The sequence below is a fragment of the Alosa pseudoharengus genome, unplaced genomic scaffold (genome assembly GCF_046254945.1).
Source record: "Alosa pseudoharengus isolate Yale_2024_CS ecotype anadromous, Long Island Sound unplaced genomic scaffold, YU_APseudo_1.1 YU_APseudo_1.1_scf_16, whole genome shotgun sequence".
NCBI lineage: Eukaryota > Metazoa > Chordata > Actinopteri > Clupeiformes > Clupeidae > Alosa > Alosa pseudoharengus.
Window position 1 is genome coordinate 24,767,988 of NW_027468630.1, and position 19,340 is coordinate 24,787,327.

General features: G+C 42.4%; 2 protein-coding genes across 3 annotated transcripts; both read left to right on the forward strand.

The window, feature by feature from the left end:
- The first annotated feature begins 4,269 nt into the window (after nucleotides 1–4,269).
- aup1 (AUP1 lipid droplet regulating VLDL assembly factor) lies at nucleotides 4,270–12,988 on the forward strand. The gene is made up of 12 exons (XM_076287530.1): nucleotides 4,270–4,467; nucleotides 5,167–5,304; nucleotides 5,618–5,768; nucleotides 6,796–6,986; nucleotides 8,612–8,684; nucleotides 9,678–9,751; nucleotides 10,196–10,262; nucleotides 10,715–10,820; nucleotides 11,200–11,343; nucleotides 11,698–11,867; nucleotides 12,260–12,348; nucleotides 12,493–12,988. Exons 1-12 carry the CDS (start codon nucleotides 4,427–4,429, stop codon nucleotides 12,536–12,538), a joined length of 1,290 nt encoding a protein of 429 aa, XP_076143645.1. The 5' UTR covers nucleotides 4,270–4,426; the 3' UTR covers nucleotides 12,539–12,988.
- A 119-nt stretch (nucleotides 12,989–13,107) lies between these two features.
- Nucleotides 13,108–16,768, forward strand: LOC143125786 (tubulin beta chain-like). Of its 2 annotated transcripts, none has more exons than XM_076287529.1 (4): nucleotides 13,108–14,124; nucleotides 14,447–14,579; nucleotides 15,170–15,277; nucleotides 15,490–16,768. In XM_076287529.1, exons 1-4 carry the CDS (start codon nucleotides 13,993–13,995, stop codon nucleotides 16,545–16,547), a joined length of 1,431 nt encoding a protein of 476 aa, XP_076143644.1. In that variant the 5' UTR covers nucleotides 13,108–13,992; the 3' UTR covers nucleotides 16,548–16,768. The 2 variants fall into 2 exon arrangements, with proteins under 2 accessions (XP_076143644.1, XP_076143643.1); XM_076287528.1 differs by having other exon boundaries at nucleotides 14,447–14,555; nucleotides 15,167–15,277.
- Nucleotides 16,769–19,340: the final 2,572 nt, after the last annotated feature.

Consider the following 19,340-nt stretch of genomic DNA (forward strand, 5'->3'; position numbering starts at 1 on the left):
ACCAGATGTCGGGGTGTATAACGTGTAATTAAAGGCTAAGTGTATTTCGGTGTCAAGTTGGAAGATTTAATGTACAAGATCTGCAGGAGAGCAGTGTTTTAGACGAACATGCCAACTTTGTGGAAAAGGGTCAATGTTTATCTCAGACATTTTAATCAATTGAATGTGAAGTAGAGGTTGGGTAAAATAGATCTTATCAATTGGTAAAGTAAAATATTGTAACACCTGCAGTTCATTTTAGACTTATTTAAATATTGTGAAAACAGCCAGTGGCTGTGCAGAACATCAAAGTCTTGTCACCTCCTGAACTGACAGAATAGCAAAGCTGATGCCTTCATGTAAACAAACAAAGAAAAGATGGAAAGAGTATGAAAAATATCTATGGACTGCACACACACAGCTGACAGACTGCACAGCAGCATATGACAGATGACTGTCATACTTGAAAATAAATCAGTCGAAAGATTTACTGTCAACTCAAAGATCATGCAAAAATATCCTCTCATCTCAACATATACTTTATCTGTACCATTGACAGAAACGTTCATCCCCTCAGTAGTAGGCTACTTCCACTAAATTGTATAGATGCCAATATCATCAAGATCGATACACATTTATGTCCAATATATCAAAACGGCCTTTTATTTGAGACCATTTCTACAAAAGGACAAATCAACCAGCTAACCATGATAAAGCCACAACAGACTTATTTGGCCTTCTCCGCCAGACCAGAGCACGGACACGTTACATAAAACCACACCCTATTCCCTCTCCCAGTGAACAACATCCAGTGAGCTTATTTGCAGTCTAAATGGGGACATGCACTGATAAGTGTTAACACATCATCATGCTGATTTCTCTCATAATGGCCACAGATAACAAGAGGCTCTGGTTAACAGCAAAGTAGACTGCATACCTCCCTCAGGGTTTCTTTTCTTATCCCAGCAATGGTTTCTGAATGGTTAGGCCTACTCTTAGATTGCATGGTGCACTTAAAGTTTGTCTGAAGGCAGTGTATTCTGATGTGATGACTTAACACCAAACAGCTGATTTATAGTAAGAATAAAAAGATATAAACATAATCTGCTGTCTACTTTCCTCATTTCTAAGTGTGTCATTTGTATCAGTCTCACAAAGATCATTCTCATATTGCACTTGTGGTATCACCTGTGAGACCAAAGTGCTTTCCAAAAACTGCAGGCCTGGCTTAGTCTGAATAATTAAAAGCAGTGCACTGGCCGTCATTTATGTGAAGCACTCTCATTAGGCCTTCTCCAGGGATAGCCTAACGGGAACACCCCCACCCCAAACACACACACACATAACACACACCATTATGAAAAGCATCCAAGCATTAAAAAATAAGTTCTCCACATTCTCTTGAAAGGTTTCTATACGTGGAGTGGAGTATAGGCTTTGGCTGCACTTTCACTTCATAAAGGGTTGTCTCTCTGATCCTTTGGAGTAATTGTAGGATATAGTATTTTTATTTTATTTTAAAAGAATGATGTTACGTCCGTGGAGTAATTTCCCACAGATTATAATATTTGATTTCTGTTCAGGCTTGCTTGGTGGGTGCCTTTCGATTTTGTCAGAAGATTTGATCAGCATGAGCAATGGAGCTCCAATATCCTCAGTGTCCTGATGGAATATCAATCACTGTGGATAGATAGATAGATAGATAGATAGATACTTTATTCATCCTGAAGGAAATTTTAGAAGAAAAAAAAATGCATTCATGCATAACCATAACATATCAGTCACTCATTTAAGTCATCCACATTACCAGGCATTTCAGTTGGGTCCACCTACTTCATATCATAGCACAGATATGGAATGACCCACCAAATGAGTAAACAACCCCAAACCTTAGGCTCAAATGTCATTCATGAAGTATCAGTGACCTGCTATCAGCTTACATCTTACAGCATACAGCAAAACACAACAAAATTTGAACAGGACAGCAATGGATGCCTGAAAGCCTGAAACTACGCTCGGCTACGGTTGCACAAACTTTGCCTTCGTCTCCTCTCCTCTCCTCTCCTCTCCTTTCCTTTCCTCTCTCCTCTCCTCTCCTCTCCTCTCTCCATCAGAGCCCTCTCCCCCCGTCCGCCATCTGTTCTGGAAGAATCTGTTTCACTCTGCGAGCCAAGCCCAGCCTTTATTGGTCCTAATGGCGCTATCAGCTGAGCCGCTAAACCCAATTACTGCTTAAAAAGGGAGGCCACCCCAGCTAATCATGGCCGTCTAACCCGATTTCGCTGTGATGAAGAGACGGGATAAAGAGCAGTTAATGGAGGGAGAATGATCTCACAAATACAAAAAACTCAATTCATTTCTTTGGGATGGCAATCTGTCCGACTCAGCAGTAATGGAGTGGAGTTTCATTAGACTGTGGGCCTAAGCAGCGATGCGACGCCACCCCCTCAGCCGCCAAATGACAAGAAAGAAAACATTAACTGCTCACACTTCTCCGTTCTGGTGATGCCATGCCTACTCTCTTTTTTGGAGAGAAACCAAATCATGAATGAGGATGTCCTCCTCAGTGAACATAGATTACATTATATGGGCTCCACCAGACATGGAGGGGTGGAGGATATTGGCTACAGTATTTTGCAAACATCCAGTTCTATGCTGTATAATATAATGCACCACAAACCTATGATAGACCTATTCTTGGAAATGCCTATTTAGAATCACTGCTTTGCCAGTAGAACAGAAACAAGACCGGGTGCTCCAGAGAAATGGGAAGGCCATGTAAACTGTGATTAACATTTATAGGGTAGTAACATGTCTCCAACTGCAATTTATCACTGGGACAATAACGACAACAACAGCAACAACAAACATAATCAACTGTGTTATCTGTGTTTGTAGCAATTAACGCTGCATGTTTAATGAAGCTCTCCTCAGCGGAGGGGAACCAGACTAGTAGCGCCACGCCGGGAAGAGGCTTCAGAGGAGTTAGTCTCATCTGCAGACATGTGCAGTGGGCAGAGACCAGCACACAATATGATCCAGAAGGCAACGGGTGGGTCAGCGGACAGGGCTGGGCCCAGGCCTTTTGCAGACGGACATTAGGCCAAGCCGGAGTTAAAATCCTATTAGTTTGAGTTGGGAATCAGATTATCGTCGTCGAGAATCACTCGTCTGGCAACTAGGGTCTAATTTACGCCAATCAACGGCAATTATTGAGGGGAAGGGGAGCTCCTATTAGGGAGCTTCATCCACTTAGTCTAATGAATGGGGCAGATTCAATCTCTAACTGAGAGATGTATTGGGGAACAGCAGCTGGGGGCTACTATGCTGTGCTGAAGGAGCATCACTGTTATTTATCAGGGAAAGGAGGGGAAGACTGCATGAGAAAGGTCAGAGTGCCACAGTCAGATTCGGGGGCCAGGGGTTAGGGGCACTCTATAAAGCAGGAGCAAGGTCAAGAGCACTGGCTATGACATAGATTAGTAGTGAAGCACACTCAGTTTTCCTTTTTCTGATACCCACAAAACTAAATTAGACCTTTAATAGTTGTAATAGCTCAGTGACCAATATCATATGGTTAGCTTATTATCTCGTCTCGTGATATGTTCAACGGCTGAGAGCCATTCCCCTGGTGCACTGTTTTAATGTCAGTGTGAACTGCCAATGTATTTTATAATCCAATGGTAGCTGTTCTAATTGTATGCAATTTTATATTGTCCCAAATATGTTTACCATTGACCTTCTAGAAAAGGCAATAGACTAGAGCCTGCCGAGTTTTCAAAAAGATTGTAAACAATTGGCGCCCTCTAGTGTGAGATCTACGGACTAGGCTAATGGAAAATAGGTCTACAGTTTCATTAACTATTTTTCTTTCTTTCTTTCTTTCTTTCTTTTTTTCTTTGTTTTCTGAAAGAAAAATAGTTATATTTTATCCAGTAGGTTTGTCTCTCTCGGCACAATTTCTTCTAATTTCTTTGTCTTATAGGCTACTGTGACTCAAATTCTGCTGACCAAATATTTAATTGAAGCGATTTCCTATTTATAATCTAAATATCAGGGACATTTTAAAATACCTATGAAGCCTTTTAAGGACTTAGGCCCAGGCTATTCTAGATATCCAGCCTACACGGTCGGCACAGTCACTATTGCGCTGTTGTGCCACTATTGCATGCATTGGTTACTCCTTGGCGCTAGGTGTCAGCCCTCACTTGTGGAAAAAAGAACTGTCGAACCCACAACAAAAATTAGCCGTCCTTTCAACCCTTCAACCTATGAAGATTCTCTATAATCAAGATTTCAACATGGCGTCCGAAGTACAACAGATGAATAATACAAGCTAACAAGCTGGTGTCACTTAGCTGGTAGACACGAGTCTAACAATTTCCCGTTGTACTATGCAGGAAATTAAACAGTCAGTATTACGAACAAAAAGCAGAAAAAACAAATAATGGAAACGCGGGGCATAGAGCAGATGTTTGACTTCCAGAGGTAAGAAACGTTGCCCCAATTTAGCTAACGTTAACTGGCTAAGCTAACTAGCCGCCTGCTTGCAAATTAGCTGGCTAAGTGAGTCAGTCGTGTATCTTAAGCAACGTCAGTCTTATTTAGCTAGCGATAGCCACATTACTGGAAGCTATCAGAACGAATTAGCCATTATTTCAGATACCTAGTTGATCCAAACGTTACCTGTAGCATTGCAGAGAGTACCTATATGAAGTCAGATTATGCCTAGCAAGCTAAATTATATTAACATTGTTTGATTTAACGTTAGTTGTCGTTTTTAATAACAAGCCAAGTGTAATCCAGCATACAGGGACAAGGCTTGTAACTTGCCTAACTAGCACTACGTTGCCAATGAATTTAAAGTTCACTAATGTTACGGTTAATGTAACCAAAGACCAATACATAACATTACCCCGGCCCTACCATACGACGTTAACACCTAAAACGTACAGGACCTGACATACGCCTGTTGCTATCAGCTAACATTAGTATGCTATGAAAATGGGGGTCCTCAGGTCGAAATTAAGTTTTGCCTCGTCAACTAGCTTTCAAGCTGGCTAGCTAACGTTAAAGCGATAATTTGATTGGTAACGGTAAAGTGTGTCTTTGCCTCATCTGTGCATTTTAAGGTTTGGTTACTGTTTGTTGATTAACTAGAGAAACACTCTTGTATTTCTGTTTCAGGTTGCCAAATGATGGACTGGTACTGTTGCTGTTGCTGCTGTACTCACCTGTTGGTCTCTGTTTGATGTTGTTACGAATATTTATTGGCGTCCATGTATTCTTAGTGAGCTGTGCACTTCCTGACAGTCTGATTAGAAGGTAAGAGGGAACAACATCCCAAGCACGCAACTCCATTATGTTCTGTTGTGTACTGCTTTGGGACATTTGGGTAATAAACAGATATCTACACATAAGATATAAGACATCCATTCTCAGACCAACTGTGACTATACTACTACTCATTCTCAGCTGACCACTTGGCAGCAATAGCCCAGACTTAGTCCAAACAGCTAGTTAGTTTAACCTCAGCAATTGCACCTTGTTGTTCAGTGATACCAAGGAAAACTCTGAATATGAATTGACCTGCTAATAATTCTCACGCTCATCTATCTTCCTCTAATCTTCCTCTCAGATTCATTGTCAGGATTATGTGCTCTGTGCTTGGTATGCATGTGAGACAGAACAGTCCTCGCTCGAGGGACAAGAATGTGAAGCTGTACATCTGTAACCATGTTACTCAGTTTGACCACAATGTTATAAACCTCCTTACATCATGCAACACAGTAAGTTGTTTTCTCCTTCTGTCAAGAAAACTACAAATAAGCCACCATATAACACCAACAGAGATAGCAGAAGTGTAGATGCTGAGGTCATTCTGCATGCTGTTCCATGTGCTAGCTTTGCCCTTTGTCTTCCTTAAGACCCACTGTTGTCTCAATTGTTGCCAGGATAAAGACCGCATTCACAGTGTGCACAGCTGTGTTGACCTAGATTTAGGCCAGTAGCCATAGTCTTATTTTTTGGTATTGCCCACTTGAGAGGACCTGCATAGAATAGGCAAACCATGGTCAGCAACACAACAATTCTGCCTGAAAAAAAATGTTGCTCTTTGCAGCAAAATTATGCTATGCAGCCACGCCCTAACCTCCATTATAACCATCACAATGCAATTGTGTTGTGTAAGGAAGAAACTCATGCTGGTGAATTGAAGAACAGACTAAACTCAGTACAAGTGTTTCATGATTAGATGTTTTCTCATTTGACTGAGTTGAATTGATTAATGAAGGCGCAACAGACTGATACAAGGATACAAGGAAGTTTATTGTCACATGCATATAGTTACTGGATGTAAGAAATGCAGTGAAATGATGTCTGGTGTCAGCCTATTTGTGCATTTATGGGGGGGAAAAACTTCCTTACTAAGGAAGAAACCTTGGGCAGGTCCACGGCTCAAGGGGCTAACCCAACTGCCAGGGGTCTTGGTGTATGTGTTGGGGGGGATGACAAGGGAAATGGGATAGTGTGCTGTGTATGTGGGGAGAGGGCAGTGTGCAATATGTGTGTTGGAGAAGCTTCCTCATGAGACAATGTGCTGTGTATTGGGGGGGGGGGGGGCAGTGTACTGCAAGTATGGTGAAGGGACTTACTATTGCAAGCAGAGTACTGTATGTATGATGTATGTGAGTGATGACAGTGAAGATGTGTGTGTGGGCGGGAGGGGAGTGAAGCAGTGACTGTAAAAAAAGCAGTATGTCACTCTCGTATATATTAAAGGTGTTCCTCTGTCCGGTTCCCTGTCTCCCCATGCAGCCCTTGCTGGAGGGCCCTGCAGGTTTCGTGTGCTGGGCGCGGGGCTTCATGGAGCTGGGGGGTGGGGCGGAGAGTCGGGCGGAGCTGGCCGGGACTCTCCAGAGGTACTGCTCCATCCCCGGGGCTCCACCACTGCTACTCTTCCCCGAGGAAGACACCACCAACGGCCGAGCAGGGCTCCTCAAATTCAGGTGACTCAAGAGAGGGAGGCCAACGGCCACTGCCGTGCCATGTTGCTCAAAAACGCTCAAATGTAATGATTAAGATCATGGCTGCAGGAAGTTGATTGCGTTTGCGTTTGCTTCATTCTGCTTTGCCCAGTCATGCTATTCTTTTGGATCGCTAAAAGCTTCCGCCCGTAAATTATGAATATGTATTGATCAAACTCCACTCTGTCAGCAGTGTCCATTTAGCTACCATAACACTTAACACAAGTAGAGTAAAGAAAGAACCAAGCATGACGTGATAGTCCAGTTGTAGAGTACAGTAAGCAGACCCCAGGAAGCGTGTAGTGTTTGTCTATTCTGTCTACATCTGACTTAGCACCTCTAACACATTGGTGACAATGTAGTTAAGAATATTGCTGGCCAGCGTGTTGGTGGTGTTGGTGACACGCTAAGGTAAGGTGCTGCTTGTAATGGCTCCTGTGAGTTAGGAAGGGGAATCTTTTTTTATTTTTTTATTTTTTCTTCATGGGAGCTATGCCAGGCTCTCGGACATTTGACTCCAGACAGCAGGGCTTAATCTGAACGGGGCAGAGACCGTAAAGGACAGGGTGGGGGATTTCCTCACTAATGTTACCTTAATGGACCCTTTCTCACTGATCCTGCTGCGTTGCTTTCTCTCTATTTACCTCAACTTTTCATCTACACTTAGTCACCCTCTGATATTGGATTCTTTTTTTTGTTCGGTGGAACATAGAGAGACAGAGAACACCCCTCATACTTTTCTGAAGATGGAACGTGGTGTGAAACTGCGTCTTAGTGCACAGAATTAAAGTACTGCAATGCTCACAGTAGTGTAGTGGTGTTGGTGCAGTCACATGGTGGGTGTTGAATGAATGGTGCATTGATGGTGTTGCACTGTAATACAATATTTTAGTCATGCTGTGCCATGAATCTTTTTAGTCTGAGTTAAAGTTTAGTCTGTCTCTTTATCAGCACACGGACTAATCCAGGGATTAGTGGAGTTTTGTATGTTTACATTCTGGGCAAAGCTTAGTCTTAGTACCAGCAAAGCATATGCTCCTGGATACTTACAGGAAAGCAATCAGTTCCAATGAGGGACTATTTTCAAAAAATATTCTTATAAAGCATGCTAGAATTGCATGAATAAAGTTTAAGGGGAATTGGGACAATGCCGCATAGTCTTAACTGCTTTGTCTGATCGGTAGAACTGTGCCATAAAAGTGAAAAAGAATCACATGTTTTGCCTACTTACGTTTGCTACTTTCCTCTTGATATCAAACACTACAGAGGTACATGTAGGCTTCACTTATTATCCAACTCTACAGAGGGCCATGTAGGCTACACTTGGTATCCAACACTACGGAGGACCAAGAGGGCCATGTAGGCTACACTTGGTATCCAACACTACGTAGGGCCATGTAGGCTACACATCCTAATCAGTCCAGTGGAATAGTATGTGCCACAGTACTATTTATTCACACAGTCTGTTTATAGAGATTGTTATCTTAATTGCCCATTGCACTCTTGCAGTGAGTATGTGTAAATGCACTTGTTCCTTTAAGCCCAGGTGGTGGAGGCACACTCCTGAATCTTGCAGTCTTGTAATGTGTGTTTCTCCTCCTCTTTAGTTCGTGGTCTTTCTCTGTGACTGACTCAGTCCAGCCTGTGGCCCTGCTGGTGCAGCGGCCCTTCCTAGCTGTGGTAAGCACACACACACACACACACACGTCACTATACTAGTACCCACATACTGAGGAATTCCTCAGTGTCAGGCTCAGCAAAACCAGTTGTGATTGTGAACTTGCTATAATCTCATCTATGAAGTAGTTTTATTTTGCCGTATTACACATTTAAGTGCACACTCTCATTGCAGCAGTTACAAATTAGCAATCTGACCGATGTTCAGACCATAGCAACATTGCAACATATGACGGATATGGCTTTTAGCTCTGTTACACTGCATTTGGAGTAAGGACAGCAGTGATTTTGTAAAACTAAGGTTCAAGCACAATCCTGGGATAGATGCAACTAACAGCTGGTAAAGGCAGTTTGTCTTATGATGAAATAAGTGTGTGGTGAGTGTGTGGAAATTATATCAGCAAAGACAAGTGTAGCAACAGTGCACATCTGCGGTGCACAACCTGTCGGTGCGAGGCTGAAATTCTATGCGTGCCAGTCGGATCGACGTCACAATCGCGCAAGAATGGCAGAGAACAGCGACTATACAGGCCGCTTAAAACAGGAGTCATATAATTGCCTTAACTTACTAAATAAATACTAAAGAAGAAAGTGTAGCTGCCATCTTAGCGTGGTGATGTGGACACAGTGCAGTGGTGCTAGATATGGGTCCAAAGGGTGGGAGTTTTTGCAGGTTGAGTTGCATTGAGAGCTCAACTGTGTGTGTGTGTGTGTGTGTGTGTGTGTGTGTGTGTGTGTGTGTGTGTGTGTGTGTGCGCTCTGATTTCTCGAACCACGACATGAGATTATGGATGTTTGTATTGTGATTTCAGCTGTGGATTTGCGTATTGTTACAGCCCTTGTCAGTATAAGTTGTTTGTATATCTGGTAGTGGTGACTCAGTGCCCATTGGTACCATGTGATAAATGCACATACACACACCTTTTGTTTGTGAAATGAAGAATGAAGACTATTATTGACAGTTGTACATCATTAATGTATTTCTCTTTCTTTTAGACTACGCCTGATTCATCTTGGCTGACAGAATTGCTGTGGACATTTTTTGTTCCGTTCACAGTGTACCATGTAAGGTACTACATATGACTGTTTGTTTGTTTCTGTATTTGGACTCTTCCTTATTATTTTCCAGGTGACTCTATTCATTATAAGCTCAAAGTAGAGTAGCTGTAATCACTTAACTCTATTGAGTCACCACGTTTGACTCAAACTGCAAGAGACAGACGTTCCCTTAGAATGACCTTTTCATAGGGGTTTCATAGGGGTTTCAAGGGTTTAGTGTTATGAGTTTTCTGTAAAAGCCTCTGGCTAAATCCAAAAGCAGATTTGTTTTTTTTAAATAACCAACATTTCTGCTAATATTGTTGAGAGCTTATGGAAATTCTTTTAGTGGGACTTAATGATGCAACCTATCTTTGCTTAGCAGGGGGTAGGACTAGTGAGAGGCCTGGTGCACGGCTAAAGCACCCCTCACCCTTTTTGTCTCCCTAATCTCCTTAATGTCTCCCTTCCTCTAGATGGCTTCCACCCATATCCAGACAGGAGGGGGACTCGCATCAAGACTTTGCTAACAAGGTCCAAGAGGTATGAGCCTGAGATCTGTGTCTGCAGAGTGAGAGCACAGTGCCACACATATGTGATTCCTGAGCAGTGTAACGGCAGACAGAAAACACGCGTTGGATTCCTGAGCAGTGTAACGACGGACAGACAACACATATCTGATTCCTGAGCAGCATACTTGCTAATAAAACAACCATACTCTCTAATCTGTGTTGGGTAGAAATGCTTAGCCAGCTAAACTGATGTGTTAAACACATTTGTGGGTGGTCAGAGAGGTGTCAAAATGTAGTTTTTATATGTATATGTTCATGTGTACAGATCTCACAGTTGTCATTGTTTCAACCCATCATTTAAATCTGAATGGTCCTAAACCCCCTCCAGTTTTGTAGGCTTTTGGTTTAGTAGCTTTTGACTTTGTCAAGCATATTAAATGTTAATCCCGTTATTTTGTCCGTTTTGTGATGTCTGTGTCGTAGTTTCTCGCCACTGAGCTTGGCGTGGTATCGACGCAGATCACTAAAGCAGACAAAGCAGAGCACATCAAAAGGAAACGACACACCGCAGCACAGACAGCGAGCACCAGTAAGGATCTTACTGAGGTCACAGCATGCAGCTGGGATAATCCATATGATGTACTGATCAGATTTGGACTGCATAGTTTGGCCATTGTGAAGATGCAGATTGCCCGCTTCTACCAGACCTTTTTTTCCCCTCTTGATCCTCCTTAACCAACCAGTCCAATAATATGAGAGGATTTCTTATTCTATTCTTATCCTTACATGGGATAATATTTTTTTTACTAAATACTTATGCACAAGAGTGGATTTGTTCAGCAGCTGAATGGCATGTTTGTCTATGACATTAATGTACTGGTAATTTACTCTATCGCTTTGAATTAGTGAATGATTTCTCTAAGCCTTCCTGTGATTTATAAGCTGTGGACCTCGTGTACTTGTTTCAGATCTGGGTGCCCAACCCCGGACAGTCCCACGAGGTTTCATGTCCGCCAGCTTGGGGGCGGAGGACCCCAGGATCATCAGGATGGCCCAGCAGGTGAAGGACGTCCTCCCCGACGTTCCCCTCAGCGTCATCACCAGAGATTTGTGTACGTCCACCCCCCCCCCCCCCCCCCCCCCCCAACACTCTGTATCCAGCCTTTGTTCCCCCCCCCCCCCCCCGGAGCTGCCACTGGGCAAAGGCCTCTGATTGTGTTTGCGGTCATCTCAAAGCCCTGGATTACCTCATTGTGTTTGCTCAGTGTCTGTAGTCTATCCATATCAAGCTCCTTCTATGTGTATGTAACTGTGAGAATTGATCCGACGAGGTGAAACTAGATTAGGCCTCCGCAGTTTTTCTTCTCTGATGATCTCTTGTGTCTGAAGCTTACCCTTGTTCTTCACTGTCTTGTTGTTCTTTCTTTATTCTTTTCTTATTCTGGAACCGTATGTTCTGGATGCAGTGCAGACGAACTGCGTGGACACCACCATCACCAACCTCTTAGAGAGAACCGAGGAGTATCCCCCAGAGGCGCTGAGCGGTTCTTCATCTGACTCTCTACGGCAACTTCCTACATCCCCCTCCTCCGCCTCCTCTCATGCTGCTGCACTAGCACCCATCCCGACCATCAAGGTGTGTTGAAATGGCTCAGATATGTTCCATTGAGTTGTTCCATGTTCCATATTCAGGGCTTAAAGTGTTCTGGCACCGTGCCTGAATTCAGGCGTGAGCTGGTATGCTTAAGATTTGAAAATAGGCAATGAGACTACAGTATATATGACGTCCTCATAAATGTGTGATATCTTCAGGCACAGACATTTCTATTGCTTTAAGCCCTGCATATTCCATGAGTGATGTTTGGCGGTCCTAAGTGTGCCAAGTTGGGCGGTGTCATGGGTGCCAGGAGGGGTGCCATGCTTGAGTGCAATTTGTTCAGTGTTTCTAAACTCTAATCACCAGAATGGCTTCATCTTTTTTTCTTGTCTTTACATGAATGTGTTGTGTTTTTCCCCCTCCACATACAGCCAGCTGCCAAATCTTTTGGAAGATGTCCAATTGACAGACACATGTCCTTACAAGAGAGAAAAGAGGCCTTGTATGAATATGCCAGACGGTATGGCTTTCATTTCTTTCTTACTCTTGCTGGTTGTATTTTAATCCATGTTTTAGGCCCAACCTTTATTAGATGCTTACGTGTGTCTTGCCATGTTGTTAAACTCAACTATACCTCATATTCTCCCTCTTTTCTGTCCACCAGGCGTTACATTGAGAAACATGGGTTGAATCAGGAGGAGAACCTTTGAATGAGGTTTTTTTTTCTTTGAAGATTTGGTATATGAGGAGAGCCACTTGATGGACAAGAGAAATAGTCATTATGGTGAAAACGGGACACGACACAGGCTGAATGAAAACATTTTTGATTACCATGCGTGGTCAGGAGAATACGAGGCTGTGGAGATCTCGGCAGATTTTGTTTTTTATTCTCTTGCATGGCAATCATGCATGTCTTTTTAATTATTTCTCTCTGCAAGAAGAAGAAAATAGATTATTTTGGTATCAATTTGTATCAAGTCCCAGTGACAGTGACACATCTCATATTATTTTTATAAAGTCCAGAAATGGAAATTTAACAAAGCAAAGGTTCAGTTTTGTGTGGTTTGAGCTATGACACGGTTGAGGTTCATTATGTTCTGAGGACTCTTTGTCGATGCAGCATCAGCTTTTAAGGACATTAAAATCATTTCTTGATGCAATGTGACTGGCCTCTTGGTGATGTTTGAGGACACCTTTGAGGCTTTCATTAAAATAAATGTCTGCTAAAGTGGGTTAATAAAGAAATATGCAATTGCACAATTGCCAAAGTCAGTGCAAGTTTCTTCAAGTAGTAAAGGATGTGTTGTGTATGTTGGTGATTAAAAATGCTTTTTCTAGTTCTACTGCTTTCAAGTGGAGCTGCTGTATATGTAGTTGTATTTGGTCTTAAAGTCCAAACACTGGGTTTTGTACCACATGGCCTTGTTAATATTAAGAAATTCATCTGGGTGAAGGTATAATGCATGTTCTTACTATTTGGCAGTAATATTTAATGACTGCATCACTGTAAATCTTTATTGCTAGTATGTTAAGCTATGAGCATAGCTGTTGGGTCACTTGCATGTCTTTGGACATAATAAAGTAAGATGACTTTACCCAGGACAGCTGTCCAGAAAGAAATCCTGAAGGCATATCCATGGCCTATAAACTGCCCCATCCAGCAAATGGAAATAGTTGGCATGAGCGTAGTTGAGTAGTCCAAGGGATGCATTTTGTGATGAGGGATTTAGAAGACTGCACAATTTATTCCCCCATGCTTTAAAGGAGAAAACTGGTGATTTTTCACATAAATCTCCGTTTCTCGAGGTCACCAAGTACTGTCAGTACGAAATTAAAAAAACAAAAAAATTGGTGCTACGTAGCTCAAGTTGCTGCAGCCAGACAGCTGAAGTGCTACATATATACTTTTATTATTTTCACAGGAATTGTTTATCCTCACCTGTGAAGTACTTTATCATTTTCTCAGAGTAGCTTTGCAATAAATTGTCTAGGGAAGGATGCTTTGTGACCCCCTTCTCTAAGCCTTCTCTAAGCCTCAACCCTTGATCTATACAGGGTCAGCCAAACCCCCTGCTTGAGTTTCTGTTCTGCCAGGAAATTTCCCATCGAGAGTAAACTCCACCCAGCAAGAAGCTTACAAATCAAAGAGGATATATAGATCCACATGTTGGAGCAGTGTCCATTTTCAAAGGTGTGCCTGAAAGTACCCAGTTTTTCCATGAGTCTGCAGGAACTACAAATGAGGGAGATAGTGCATTTACAAGTTGGCCAGTGTGGGAATCAAATTGGAGCCAAGGTATGTACAAGTTATATTTAGTTAAACATTTCATGGATAGGGCTATAACCAGACTCAAATATTTACTAAGATCAATGTTTTTTGTTCTCCTAATATGATTGTTTCAAAATAAAAGGGAAATCTATAGATTGTATGCTTTACAATAAATATAAAATAGAATAGAAACGTGATGCACTCAGTCTTGTGTAGACAGCTTTTCTCTGCACCTCTGCCAGTGTTAATAATCTCAAACCATGCATACTATAATGCTACAACCTCAGATGTCCTATTGTGAGTGATGTGTCAGCTGGGTGGTACAACACTTTTTTTCCCTCTTGGATAGTTTTGGGAAGTCATCAGTGATGAACATGGTATCGACCAAACAGGCAGTTACTGTGGAGACCGTGATCTTCAACTGGATAGAATCAATGTCTATTTTAACGAAGCCACTGGTAAGAAAGGAAATCTTATAGAAAGTTATTTTAGAAGGACTCCACATTTATGATACATTAATCCCATGCTCATCTATTTAGTACTCAATACATAGAAATGTAGTGATTTACTCTTATCCTCTAGTACTAGTACCAAAGTCCTTTTAGGCAAGTCCCTCCACTCGGCGGCCATATGCCAAAGTTTTATGGGCACTCATCGGGCACAGTCTTTGGGTCGAACTGCACGTGCGCTATGCTTCACGACACCAATCTTGCTCCAGCGGCGAGATCACAACACATGATTGGCACGATGTCTTCACAACACACCATATGATTGGCTCAATGTATTCACATGTCGACGTTTTGCCGAGGAAGGGGTGGGATATGTGTAGACAACGGCCATATTGGCGTGACAAACTAGCCCCATGCATTTCTATGGAGTATTTTTTGTAGTGCTGTGTCTCCACATTAGAAAGTCTCTGCAAGTACTGATAGATGCAGTGGTAATTCCTACCTAATGTCTCCTCTGCACTGTAGCTTGAATGTTATTCTTTGTCTGTAAGTGGCTTTGGATAAAAGGGTCTGTTTAATGAATACATGTAAATGTGATTTTTTCTTTTTATCATGTCCAGGAGGACGCTACTTGCCCCGTGCTGTGCTTGTGGACCTAGAACCTGGCACAATGGACTCCGTAAGGTCTGGACCGTTTGGCCAAATCTTCAGACCAGACAACTTTGTATTTGGTAAGACATAGCTCTGAATGGGTGGCTCGTCAGGCTACTGAATGGGTTTAAACAAGGTCAGAATATTAACGTGAAGGCCCAGCAGTGATTGTGTTGGCTGAGTTTCACATATTGATTTGGTTCAGCACAATTTGAATAATGCTAGTCTGTGGGGGAAGGGAGGATATAAGCAAAATCACAAAATGACTGTCTCCTTTTCTCTTTTTCCTCAGGTCAAAGCGGTGCTGGCAACAACTGGGCTAAGGGCCACTACACAGAGGGAGCAGAACTTGTGGACTCAGTTCTTGATGTGGTCAGGAAGGAGGCCGAGAGCTGCGACTGCTTGCAGGGCTTCCAGCTCACACATTCCCTGGGTGGTGGTACTGGCTCTGGCTTGGGTACCCTGCTCATCAGCAAGATCCGCGAGGAGTATCCCGACCGCATCATGAACACCTTCAGTGTGGTGCCTTCCCCCAAGGTGTCCGACACCGTGGTAGAGCCCTACAACGCCACACTGTCCGTTCACCAGTTGATTGAGAACACAGACGAAACCTACTGTATTGACAATGAAGCACTATATGATATCTGTTTCCGCACCCTTAAACTGACCACACCTACATATGGTGACCTCAACCACCTTGTCTCTGCAACCATGAGTGGTGTCACCACTTGCCTGCGCTTCCCTGGTCAGCTTAATGCAGATCTCCGCAAACTCGCCGTCAACATGGTGCCCTTCCCACGTCTGCACTTCTTCATGCCTGGATTCGCACCCCTTACCAGTAGGAATGGTTATCACTATACTACAATACGAGCACTTACTGTGCCTGAGCTTACCCAGCAGATGTTCGACGTCAAGAACATGATGACTGCCTGTGACCCACGTCATGGCCGCTACCTCACAGTGGCTACAGTCTTCCGTGGTCGCATGTCCATGCAGGAGGTGGACGAGCAAATGCTCAGTATCCAGAACAAAAACAGCAGCTACTTTGTGGAATGGATCCCCAACAACGTGAAGACCGCCGTCTGCAACATCCCACCCAGGGGACTCAAGATGGCCGCCACCTTCATCGGCAACAGCACTGCCATCCAGGAGCTGTTCAAGCGCATCTCCGAGCAGTTCACTGCCATGTTCAGGCGCAAGGCCTTTTTGCATTGGTACACAGGAGAGGGCATGGATGAGATGGAGTTCACAGAAGCTGAGAGCAACATGAATGACCTGGTGTCCGAGTACCAGCAGTACCAGGACGCCACAGCTGAAGAAGACTTTGATGAAGATGAAGAGATTGCTTAAATTTGTTGGGACGACCGAATTGAATTAGCTCATCATTGTTTTCCAACAGCTGATGAAAAACACTGTCCTCCTCGCTCTGTTTCTTATCCCTGAAATAATGTCAGTGCGTATAGGCTTGGCTATAACACATCACTGCCTCCGTCTTTTATATGTTGTTTGACTATTTGACCTTTTTCTCAATTGTCCTGAACTATAGTCATGGCACTGACAAACTGTTGTACATGGTTTTACAGTTATGAAAATAAATGATTTGAAGAAATGTTTTACCTCATTTTATACTTTAAAAAATAAATGCACTGTACAGTGACAACTGACTCATTTATAGTATAGAGTCTTTATTGTCCTATAAGGATATTCTTTTTCACACATATGTTACATCCCATGCAGGATGTACACAGCCTCATGCATATAACATATAACCCCCCCCCCCAATTCCCTCCCTCTTCAACACCATACAAGCAAAAGGTGGACAGTGCAGACAACATAAAACACAAAAGAATAGGGGGAATGGGTAATTGTTACAGGAGTTTGTTTAGTGCAGTGATTGCTGAGGGTATAAAACTTTTCTTAAAGTGCGCTTTTTTTCCAGTCCAGGGCTCTGTATCTGCGGCCAGATGGGAGTAGGGTGAAGAACCGGTTCAGGGGATGGTCAGGGCTGCTTACTTTGGTGCGTGCAAGGTGTGTGGTGGCTGTGTCATTTGCATCAGTGAGGCTGGGGGTGGGAAGCTGTATTATCTTGGATGCTAAGTGTGAGATTTTAATGAGTTTGTTCTTGCTGGTGACATTTAGTATGGTGAAGAAACAGGGGGAGCAGTAGAGTAGAAGGGGTTGGATGATGCTTTTGTAGAGTAGCAGAAGGAGATGGGGGGCAACATACAGAGATCTTAGTTTGTGTATTGCATACAGTCTCTGTTGTGCACGTTTCTGTGTAATGGTGACATGTTCATTGAAGTTAAGCTTATTGTCAATGGTGAGACCAAGATATTTGAAAGTGCTGACCTGTGCAACTGGTTGGCCATGGATGGTGATGTGAGTGAGTCCAGGGCGTGATTTTGATGCATGAATGACCAGTTCTTTTGTCTTGTCAATGTTGAGTTGGAGGTAGTTATCAGAGCACCACAGTGCAAAATCTATGATGGACTGGTGGTAGGCTGTGATGGAACTGTTGTCTGTAAGTAGTCCTGCTGTGGCTGTGTCATCTGCATATTTGTAGTAAGTGGTGTTGGGTAGTGAACTCTGGCAGATTTAACAACTGAAGCATGCAGGTGCAATGTAAAAGTCACACATGAAACGAACACAAACAGTCTGATTTTATATAGACAACATATGAAGACAAGTTATCTTTCTATTCTCCTCTCTTAAGGTTGATGTAGCAACATTCATCTTTATATGAAAAAAACTATCTAGAATTGAGCTCAAGAATACTGTGGAAATGCAATATATGCATGTTTAAATTGCTATTATGGGCTGGGCGCACAGAGGTTGGAGTGTGATTATATAGGGCTGCATAAGTGCCAAAGGTGTTGGGGAGATGACATTTATAGATGGCATCATGAATGTCTATGACCAAACCAAAATACTACCAACATGTCCCACAAGCAGAAGAGGAATATTCTAGCATGACTACCATTCCAAAGAAATCATGCAAAGTTTCTAGAGTGGGAAAAAATGTGAAAACGAGTATTTGATCTGATTTAGAGTCCATTAGATCACCCTTGAGTTATTGTGCAGAGAAATGTAGAGAAACACGGCCCCTCCAGCAAAGAGCAGCTGACCAATCAGAACAATGGCAGAGCATGAAAATACCAGTATGCTCTCAATCAAAACAGATTTAGTATGTCGTCTATAATAAAGGTGGAGGTACAAAGTAATGGAAAAAATAAAAGGTTCAGATCTCAATGATAAAAAGTGTTCAGACTTTTGTGTGTGTTAAGTTCCTGCATTAAGGCTGTATAAAAGATCCAAACTGCTAGTTTTTAGGTTACATGAAAGCAAAACCACTACTGTTCTGATTACATACTTAATGCAATCACTGTAAGGAGATACAATGACATTTAGGTGATATTACACATGGGGTGTATACTCACGTCTTTCACTTCTACTGCATACTGCATGAAAGGCAATTACCATAACCATTACCTCATGCTCTGGCTTATCATGTGCGCTGTGACCTCACTCTTAACTTGTAGTCTTGTTGCCGCACCCAGGAATGGTGACTGAGCTTAAAGCAGTTGCCATCTTTGTGAGACGTATGGGCTTATGAGGAGACACACCTTACGAAAAAAATAACTAGTAATTCTGTAAGATTTATATAGTAGGTCTATGATGGTTTATAATACTGTAATACCTTTATTATCCTTATCCTTATTCTCTAGTGTTCCTATAGTACAGTCTTATAGTACTTCTATATATGTCACAAAATACTATAAGATTGCTATAATATCTACTATAGGATTATTATAATATTTTGTCCCAAAATACTATAAGATTCCTATAGTTCTTTTTTTGTTATAACCTATAGGGACAGTAGAAAGCTACAGGGATGGTTGATTCTGGTTGCTAATTCAAGGATACACTTTGTTCAAGTTCAAGTTTATTGTCATGGGCTCATAAATAAGGATTTATCAGTAATGAAATTCCCTATGCTTAAGAGCCAGCTCAACTTTAAAGAATGTAAAGAAGATGTATTGTAATCGTTAAACAAAAGTGTGAGTATTAAGGGGGGGGGACATAATAGATAATAATGTAGATAATAGTCAGATTACTTATGAAAGCACAACAAAACAGTATGCC

Coding starts and splice junctions, on each gene's coding strand:
- LOC143125786 (XM_076287529.1), top strand. CDS start 13,993: ATGTTGGAGCAGTGTCCATTTTCAAAGGTGTGCCTGAAAGTACCCAGT. Junction 14,580..15,169: donor GAAAGGAAATCTTATAGAAA/GTTATTTTAGAA, acceptor CATGTCCAGGAG/GACGCTACTTGCCCCGTGCT. Junction 15,278..15,489: donor ACCAGACAACTTTGTATTTG/GTAAGACATAGC, acceptor CTTTTTCCTCAG/GTCAAAGCGGTGCTGGCAAC.
- aup1 (XM_076287530.1), top strand. CDS start 4,427: ATGGAAACGCGGGGCATAGAGCAGATGTTTGACTTCCAGAG. Junction 4,468..5,166: donor CAGATGTTTGACTTCCAGAG/GTAAGAAACGTT, acceptor TTTCTGTTTCAG/GTTGCCAAATGATGGACTGG. Junction 5,769..6,795: donor TCCTTACATCATGCAACACA/GTAAGTTGTTTT, acceptor CTCCCCATGCAG/CCCTTGCTGGAGGGCCCTGC.